The 10,074-nt window shown below is 45.0% G+C and overlaps 1 protein-coding gene across 1 annotated transcript; it reads right to left on the bottom strand.

Moving 5' to 3' along the window:
* Positions 1-1,277: 1,277 nt before the first annotated feature.
* Positions 1,278-2,606, bottom strand: LOC136504477 (CBL-interacting protein kinase 15-like). Its single transcript, XM_066499413.1, has one exon. The coding sequence runs from the start codon at positions 2,604-2,606 to the stop codon at positions 1,278-1,280; it is 1,329 nt and encodes a 442-aa protein (XP_066355510.1).
* Positions 2,607-10,074: the final 7,468 nt, after the last annotated feature.

The raw sequence follows: 10,074 nt of genomic DNA, 5'->3' as shown, positions 1-10,074 counted from the left end.
ACAGCACTAAGTGTTGACAGGACCAAAAAGTTGATATTTATTTTTCTGAACAAACTCTAAACGAAGCATCAAGATCCTAATAAGCACAAGGTTCAGTGCTTTACATTTGGAATCAAGCAAACAGGAAAGAAGAGATTTCGGCCTTATGTGATAGCATACCACATTTCGAATTATAGCACACTTTCAGATCTCCAAGTTCACCTGTTGTCAAATGCTTTAACGGCCATGCTATATGCAGGTGCTAAGGTACACATAGCTTTTTGTAAATGTTTCGTACTATATTACATAAAAAGAAGCCATTAGAATAGTACAGGAAAACTCACCCTGGGTCAACAACATTGTATTTCGTTTACCAAATGAAAAGATTTTCACAATGTCACTCAAGAAGTCAGCTTCTCAGCAACTATTGCTCAACAAAATATAACCTAATGCTTCAGATCATCACCATTCACCTGGTGCTCTGCCAATACAAAAAAAAAGGAATATAGCTGCTAAAAAACAAGACACGGACGAAGAACAGAATCACTCTGAGCTGAAAAATCCAACGAATTTTCGGAACAAAAACTATGTGATACATCTAAAGCTCTTTCGCTGCTGATCATCTGCATGCAAGGCTCAGAGCCTCAGACTATGTCCTTCAGACCTGGCCGGATGTCCTATTGCAACAGTTTCTGTCCCGTGCATAGAAACTTTTAACTGCACTTCACAATACATGTTTACCTGCTGTCTGTCGGTCACCTTGCGCCCTTAGCATATCCCCACAGTTCCAACAGATACAGATGAGCCAAGAAAAAATAACAAGTAAACTGTTGAGAACAGGCAAGATTTACGTCAGTGTTTCGTCTCTTGTTTATGGAGATACATTGCACCAGTCATCCATCATGACACCTCATCTTGGATAAAAGCATCTATGTTGGAGACTATAGGAATCCAAAGAGTTTATTTATTCCCTTAATCATGGTACAACTTGCTGGCATAATCGTGACTGGTTTACTGAAACTAATTTGATTGGATCTGCTTTTCAAATTAGTCTCCAACATAGACGCATCAAATTACTAATGCATCTCCTGGAAAGCTCGACTCTTTTTTAAGGATCAACAACATTTGTTTTCATTATTGATATTTACAGCCATTACAAAACTGTAACAATCTTCAGAATGTAACACAACAACTCAGCTTCTCAACAATTATTGCTCCACAAAATATAGCCTAATGGTTCACATCACCACCATGCTCCTCCAATACATAAAAAAAAAATCTATGTGAGACATCCGAAGCTACTCCTGCTTTTGCTGCAGATCATCTCCATACCAGGCCCAGACTCTGTCCTTCAGCCCTGGCCGGATGTCCTCTTCCAACAGTTTCTGGTACTCAACTGAATCACCACTTGTTTGTTTCATCTCAATGAGATGGTAGGATGGTGTAATCTCAAAGATCTCCGCGTCAAACTTAAGGACACCATTCCTCCCCTCCCTCCTCCCTTGAATCTTGACAATGCCATTATCCTTCTTCCTTATCCTGAGATTCAGTGCTTTTGCAACCTCTTCAAGCTTTGAGATGATGGCCAAGGCAGGCTTATCTGAAGTGAACCTTGTCTCCTTTCTGCACTCCTTTTTGATAAATAGACCAGACAGGTCCAACCCTGTTGAGAATGAGATAATTTCAAAGGCATTTAGGTTTGTGGCAGCCAGGGGCTTCATATCTTCGTGAGCAATCTTCTTACGCCTAGTAGCAAGCACTGGGGCAGCATTTGTGGTGGCATTCTCATTAAGAATTTTCTCCTTTACTGCGCGGATCTCCCCAGGACCCTTTCGGAACCAGGTAGACTCTTTTATCTTCTGAATTGAAATTCTTGTGCTCGGGTTGGGGTCGAGGATCTTGTACAACAGCTTCTTGAGTTTGTGTGAAAACCAACTGGGGCACCTGAAATCACCATGCTGTATCTTCCTATACATCTCCATCAAGTTTGGGCCCTGGAAAGGGAGATAGCCAGCAGCAAGAACAAACAGGACAACACCACAAGACCAGATGTCTGATTTTGCACCATCATAGCCTATCTTGCTGATCACCTCTGGAGCTACATACGCCGGTGTTCCACAGCTAGTATGGAGCAGGCCATCTTGCCTCTTTGACTCTGAAAGTGCGCTCAGTCCAAAATCTGTCACCTTGAGGTTCTCATTCTCATCCAGCAGCAGGTTCTCAGGCTTCAAGTCCCGGTGATAGACACCTCGGCTGTGGCAGTGATCCACTGCACTAATGAGCTGCTGGAAGTATTTATGTGCAGCAGCCTCTGTGAGCTTGCCACTCTTGTCAAAGAGCTCACCACCTTTCACATACTCCATGACAATATATATCTTGTTTCTTGTCGCCATGACCTCATGAAGATGAACAATGTTCTTATGCGCCACTAACCGCATTGTTGTGATCTCACGCTTTATCTGCTCAGAAAACCCGACCTTGAGCACTTTGTCCTTGTCCATCATCTTGATAGCAACACTCTGGTTGGACTCAAGATTCCTTCCATAGTGCACCTTGCCAAACGTGCCTTTCCCCAGCAGTCTCCCCATCTCATACCGCTCCGTCAAAGTGTTCCCTCTGCTCTCCATATCAGTTATTATCTTGAAAAGTATACAAAACACAGGGCTACCTTTCTGTTGCCAATCAGGTGGACAACAAAGATTTTAGCCCTCCTCCCCCATGTCATGATGGTCCATGACGGTGAACAGCATTCTTGTGGCCTGGTTGTGTCGGAGTCTGAAGGGCGTGGAGTTGGTGAAGGTGAGGTGATCGCTCACATCAAGAGACGAGCAGACCAGCAGACCTTGCGGAGCAGTGAGGTCTTGATGTTGCAGCAGAAATCTCTTCTATGAAAGCACATCTTTCAGCATTCCCTGAGATTTTAGCTTCTTGTTATGGTGGTTGTAATCTGCACAAAAGAAAAGAAGCATAATTAGACTCTGCAATTGGAGGACCGCATGAAAAGCTAACAGTTTTCAGTTAGCTACTGTATGGGCCGTATAACAACAAAATCAACCAAATAAAGGCTTTACAAAAAAATAAAACATGCTGGCTGTGTATGTATATCAACAATACAGTATAAAGTGCCACGTAATGGAATAAGACAATAAGTTAGAAGAGTCCAACAAAGGACAGCATCATTTATCAATAATCAATACAAGGCACAAAGAAGGTAAAAAGCAGGATCCATGGAATCGCACTTCTTTCTGCACAGTCAGACGTCTCCAACAGAAACAACCAAACGCGATACCCATTCAATAATATTTAATAATATAGGTCACCTACAGTGAAAGTGTTCACGCACCCAAATCTCGCCTTCTCCGACAGAGCCTGACCCGAAGTCTGCCAGCCACAAGTTCGTTCGGTAAAAAAAAATCTTACCAGCCACCCCCTCCTCGCAAAAAAAGAAGCAGCCTGGTCTCTCTCTCGGTCTTTTTTTTGGCGGAATATATGGCCGTTGCCTGAGTTCCTCTGAGCTTGGGACTTGGGATGCGGTGACAACGAGAAGAGGAGGCTCCTCTTCTTTATACAGGGGAGCCAGGGGGAGCAGCCGATTTTTTTTTTGTTTTTTTGCCCTTTTTTTAAAGATTTTCACAAATACGCCTATGCAGTAAAAAACTAGATCCTGGGGTCAGCGCCGTTGCAATTGGCGCCGAGATTAGAGAGGCCGGTGGCGTGCGTGGTGGTGACGTGGCAGCCTAGCTCGGCGCCGTGGATCTTGACGCCGAGGTAGGCGCCACACATTTTGGCGCCGAGGTAGCTTACACAGAGGCCCCTTAAGTCAGGTTTCGTATCTCTCTTTCTCTCTCACTTTCTCTCATTCGCTTTCAGTTCGACGCCCGTCCGCGCCGCCTCCATCTTCTCGTCGCTGGCCACCTCCCCTCGGGCACCCGCCGCCCCGCCCGCCGGCTCCTCCCCGCCCTTGCCCGCCTCCGCGCCGGGCGCCGGCCACCCTCTGCCGCTGGACCGGGGCAGCGGTGCCGGGGCCGGGGTCCGGGTGCCCGCCTCCTGTGGCCGGCCGCCTCCACCCGCTTGGCCGCGCCGGTGCCCACCCAGGGAGCAGAGGGGGAGCCCCAAGGGGCGCGTGGCAAGCTTCCCCGCCGGCCACCTCCGCCTCCCGTCGATCGGCTCGGCTCCCTTGCACCGGCTGCGCCTCCCCTCCACTCGAGCAAGGTACATTACTTTGTTAATTTTCTTCTTAGTTAACAATAGTTAGTTAGTGTAACTGTGATTTACATAAATATATAGATATTTAGATAGATAGGTAGATAGATGGATACTTAGGTAGATGGTTACTTAGGTAGTTAGTTAAATATTTTGTGTAATTAGCTATTTACATAGATAGATACATAGATACTTGGTTACATAGGTAGTATTTAGTAGTAGTTAGTAGTTACTTGATAGTATCTATTTATTTAGTTATTACGTACTAGAGACCCTCTACTTAGTATCTAGCATCCATTTTGGACTAAAGGACATGTGTTTCGATATGTGTATGAACTAGATGGACAACCTAGTGACCATATATCATGGAGGAAGCGTGGGAAGAGATCGTTATGGATATGTTGAGTTTGTTGAGATGCAAAGCGTGCCTGTGCTATTCAATGATAGGCCTTCCTTTACCGAGTTGGTTGCAAAGGCTCAGGAGGAGCTACGTTGCCATGGAATTGATGATGGCATCACAGTTGAGGGTGTACTTCACCTAAGTTCTCCACCCAACATCCTCAGGCAGATCATCCCAATTGGGTGTGAGAGTCAGTGGGACAACTATGTGAGATCAGCTATGAAGAGTCAGTTGTAAGGTTTGGACGTGGTTGTGCGTCAGGTGTTAGTTGATCCCACCCCTCATGGGTTTTCGCCACCAATGGTTCAGCGGGCACACTTTGACCCTCCCATATGAGACCTTGATGTGGATGTGGAGGTTACGCGTACTGTGCCCGATGCTCAATCTGCCCCCAATGAGGTCCATATTTCTCATGAAGTTCTACATGATGTCGGACTCATGATGTTGTGGTAGATAATCCTCAAGGGATCCCTTTGACATAGAATCATCCTAGTAAGTATCGTATCCACATCCTTCTTTGGAGCTTACACCCTTCGTTTCATTCATTTGTCTCATTCTTTTCTTGTATTTCTGCTTATGGTGCATGAGACATTCTTGATAATGTGGATATGCCTTCTGTTGCTGCGCATGTGCACTTTGAAGATGGATTCCATGCCTCCAATAGTGTGGAAGATCAAGTTATGAATGATATGGAGCCTTATTAGATCGCAAGGGCTGTTGATTCTGATGATGACCACCCTATTGGAGAGCTCACAGAGAGTGATATTGAGATGATGAGGTGTATTCTCCCTGACCAGGATCTAAGGGTTCATGAGTTCAGTAGTCTTACTCATTCCGATCAGGCTTTTGCAGAAAGGATGGGATGATGAGCTGCTAGATGCTCCTGAGGCTAGTCCTAGCATTGAAATTGAGAAGGGGAGGGCTTTCCAGAACCTCCATGCATTAAAGAGGTGGTTGCAATAGTACGCTATGCTACGTAAAAGACCATACAAGGTCTTGCATTCATATGTGGAGCGGCGATACACAGTTGTGTGCAACAAGGAATGTTGTACATGGAGGGTTTGTTCAAGGAAACAAAAGGACAGCAGAAAGTGGAAGATCACAAAAGTTGTCGGCCCACACACTTGTGCTAAACAGGAGCTCACATCGAAGCATCGACAGTTGAGCTCTACCCTCATTGCTAAGCGAATGATGGGAATATTGCAGGGAGAACCCAATATGAAGGTGAGGACAATTATAAAGACCATTGAGCAGTTGTATGGTTTTGTGATAACGTATGGTAAAGCTTGGAGGGCTAAGCAGTGTGCGTGGAAGATGATATATGAGGACTGGGAGGATGGTTATGAGTAGTTGCTAGTTCTTTTCAATACAATCAAAGCGGTTAATCCAGGCATGCATTATGAGTACATAGCAAAACCAAATGAATGGAAGGATGGGTGGTGGATATTCTTCCGTTCTTTCTGGTGCTTCCCTCAGTGCGTTCAGGCCTTTAGGCATTGCTGTCCTGTCTTCTCCTTTGACGATACGTTCTTTCTTGGCAAGAACCAGGGCACACTTCTTATAGCCATATCCTATGATGCAGACAACAAGTTGGTTCCTTTGACATTTGCTTTCGTTGAGAAGGAGAACAAATATAGCTGGGGATGGTTCTTGCAGCTGGTCCGTGAAAGGATCTAACAATGCCTAGAGGGGGGGTGAATAGGCGTATCTAAAAATTTACTGCAAATGCTAAGTTCAAATCTATCAGTCAATGTCGGAAGTCTCAGCGTTTGGGTCGAAACTCCTGATGTTGTCAGAAGTTCCGGCACAAACATCAGCAGTTCCGACGCCTACGTGAACTACAAAAGCAGTACCAAATTTAACTTTGCAGATAAATAATCTTACAACCTCACTTCCTAGTGGTTTGGTGAAGATGTTGAGTCACTCCCTTGACGCCGTAATGCCTCCAAACCGTAGATCGAGTCCAAACCCTAAAATGGAAGTTTGGGAGAGAAAGAGACAAACAAATACATGTAATCTCTAGCAATCACAACAACAACAATAAGCACGCGGGGCACAAAGATTTATCCCGAGGTTCGGCAACCCCACAAAGGAGCTCCTATGTTCTTGTTGTTGAGGTGACCACCAAGGTCGGAGTCTCTTCCACCTCCTTGCCTATCTCAAAGTGACCACAAAGGTCACTTGAGCTTTTCACTAAGAAATTGAAGGGTGATACAAACTTTCCAAGACTCTTCCACAAGATGAAAGCTCTTGATCAACGCCTAGCCGGCTAGGGGCAAAGCCCCAAGAGTAATAGACGCAAAATCAACCGGCTTAACGAAGAAATCAAGTGCTCAAGCTTGCCAAAGTGATGCTCTCACTTAATCCACTCTCCTTTCACTAAAAAACCTAAGGTAATCGAAGATTAGAGCAAAGAGGGAAAGAGAGGTGTGCTTTAGTTGCTTGGGAGCTGTTGAGCACGAAGTGGGTCAGCTGTGAATGAGTCCGTAACGGTTAGAAATGAAGAGAGGGGTATTTATACCCCAAGTGAAAATCTAACCGTTTAGATCTACGTCGGAAGTTCCGACGCAGATCTTGGAACTTCTGACGTTAACAGAAAACACTATTCACACAGGGTCAGAAGTCCGCACGTGCAAGTTAATGTCGGAACTCCCGGCAAACGTCGGGACTTCCGATGGTTGGAACTTTCGACGTACGTCGGGACTTCCGATGTGCGCAGTTAAACAGCCAACAAAGCTCCAGGTGTTGGGACTCCCGACAAGCTTCGGGACTTCCGACGAGCACAGACAGCCAGACAGTCAGAACCACCGATGCCGGGACTCCTGGCTTGGGTCGGGACTTCCGACTGTCGGAAGTTCTGACTCACGTCAGGACTTCCGACGTCCACAGTCACCACGCAGGCTAAGTGACTGGGAGTCAGAACTTCTGGTAAGAGTCATGACTTCCGACTATCGGGAGTTCCAGCTTACGTCGAGACTTCCGACACCGATAATCACAGAAAAATAATCTACGTGCTTGTGGAGTGCTAGAGTATCTCTCTTTTGATTTAATTATTATGCTTGAGCACTCTATCTTTCTTAGACCAACTAAATTTGCATCCCTCTTTTTAGTGCGGCGGATCCTAAACTCAAAAGCAAAAATAAAACCTTTGGAGAGCGCTTTGAGTTCGTCCACCTTTACAACTTCAAAAATTTAGGGATACCATTTCATCTTTATCAACTCTTTGATTCTTTCATGGGACTAATAGCTGCGACATGTCTCATTAAGATCACATTAGTCCCTAATTTGGATGTCATCAATACACCAAAAACCACATAGGGGGCAAATGCACTTTCAATCTCCTCCTTTTGGTAATTGATGACAACCAACTTAGGCTTTTATAAGAATGAAAGAATTTAAAGCTTTTGAACCCCAAAATTTATGAAGAGCTCTCCCTTGATGTATGCATGAATTTGAATATCAATTAGAATCATCTATACATGATTTGCATACCTCAAGACAAAAGCTCCTCCTAAATTTTGCAATCCATGGGGTGCAACAAGTGTGTGTGAACAAATAGATATCCGTGAAAAGAAATTGCAATATGACATGTTATTTCACACAACTAATAAAAAGAATACGATGGCCAATATTTCAAAGTAGAAATTTGAAGCAACACATGGCCATCAAAATACATGCACCATCACAAGTAGAGACAAGCACAAGTTAATAAGCTAGATAGATAATCATGACTTGTCCTACAATCATTCATCACAAACATATATAGATATTTGTCCATCACAAAGTGGCCACTACACGACAAAGTGCTTACATGCTAAGGGTTTTAAAAGTCTCCAAACAAAATAACCAACTAACTTATTACAAGATATCAAAGCCTAACACTCCCCCTTTGTCAACAAGTGCCAAAAGGGGTAGGCTACATGAAAAACAACTACTCATCCTCGTAGTCATCATCCTCATAGTGGTCACCATTGTCACCACCGTCATTGTCTTCATCATCATCGTCCTCGATGTAATCCTCATCTTCTTCTGTCGCCTTGCCCTTGCCATGCGGGCGAGAAGTCGCATCATCTTCGTAGGTCGCACAAGCCTCATCATATAGAGCCAACTGATCACGTGGAGGCACAAACGGCGGTGGAGGAGAAGAGACAATCCCTGCGTGTTGTTCCAACCGATATAGCCTCTCTTGCATATCATGCTCACATTGAGCACTAGCACAACACTGTCCAACCATGTATGTCATTAGGAACTTGAACTTGTTGGGCTTCTTTCTAGAGGAGGACAAAGAGAGGGGCTCGACACTAGAAGAGCGAGCAGCAATAGCAGTTGTTGAAGCACCATAGCGAGAGCGAGAACCCGAAGCACCTTTCCCTTTAGCTTTGGCTGCATCAGCTTTCTCCCGTAGTTCTCTAGCAGCAATGATGGAGGTCTTGTTGGATATCTTGAGGAGCTTTTGCTAAGTGTCATAGGGAAATCGAATGTCGAACACTTGTTCAATGACATGCATAATGTATGGTGCGTAAGGAAGATGCTTCATGGGATCCTCAGTATCATCATGGATCTTGTTCCAAATATATCTGCTGATGGAAAACTTCTAAAACTCATCTCCAAATTGCTGAAGCACCCTCTGAGAATCATCATGAAGGTAGGTGGAGTCACCTACCTTCGGATACAAGATCTGTCACAAGATGTTGTTCAGAACATAATAGTAGGGCTTCAGAAACACTGTTTGTCCATCAGCTGTGTGTCCATCAAGATAAATATGTTGGTACTCCTCCAAAGCGAGATCCTCATACTCAGTCAACTCAGTAGCAGTGCGGTCACTGTGACTCAAACCAAGAAGACGAGAGAAAGTGATGAAGTCCACCTTATAATGCTTGCCTTCAGTGGTCCAATGAATAATGTCAACATCACCGGTAGGGTCTCTCTCATGATGATAAGAAGCATAAAACTGACAGATTAGCTTGTTGTTCCAATGCTTCCTAAACTCTAGCAGGTAGGACATCCCCATTGAGTGTATATCCCAAACCATCTGCTCCAGCTCAGGTTCCTTGTACTTGCCAAGAGAGTATGCATCAATGCACTTCATTTGAAGGACCGGTCGCTCCCTCTTCTTCAAAAACTTCTGATATATAATGGAGACATAAAAGTCATAATGGAAGGGGTGCCAGAAATGATACTCAAGTCGTAGGTCCTTCTCATCCTCAGCATAAAGATTCCTTCCCCTCATGGACCTGATGTCCTTAACCCGGTGACGATAGTCCATAGGAAGAGGAGGAGTCCATCCACCAGCAGGATTCGGAGCCATGGTGGGCTCCCGCATGATCGGTGACACATCCATGAATGGAACAAGCTGAGAGACAAACCCCGGACCATGAGTTGGGGTGTGAGTCGGTGGAGCAGCAATGGTGCGTCCGGCACGGTCAAGCGCTTCCTCTTCTTCATCAACCATCGGCACATCCCCAATAGGGGTAGGAGCAAGAGGAGGAGCA

Source organism: Miscanthus floridulus, chromosome 14 (genome assembly GCF_019320115.1).
Source record: "Miscanthus floridulus cultivar M001 chromosome 14, ASM1932011v1, whole genome shotgun sequence".
NCBI classification, from domain to species: domain Eukaryota; kingdom Viridiplantae; phylum Streptophyta; class Magnoliopsida; order Poales; family Poaceae; genus Miscanthus; species Miscanthus floridulus.
Note: the sequence above shows the minus strand (reverse complement) of the source record. Positions and strands in the feature narration are given on the sequence as shown.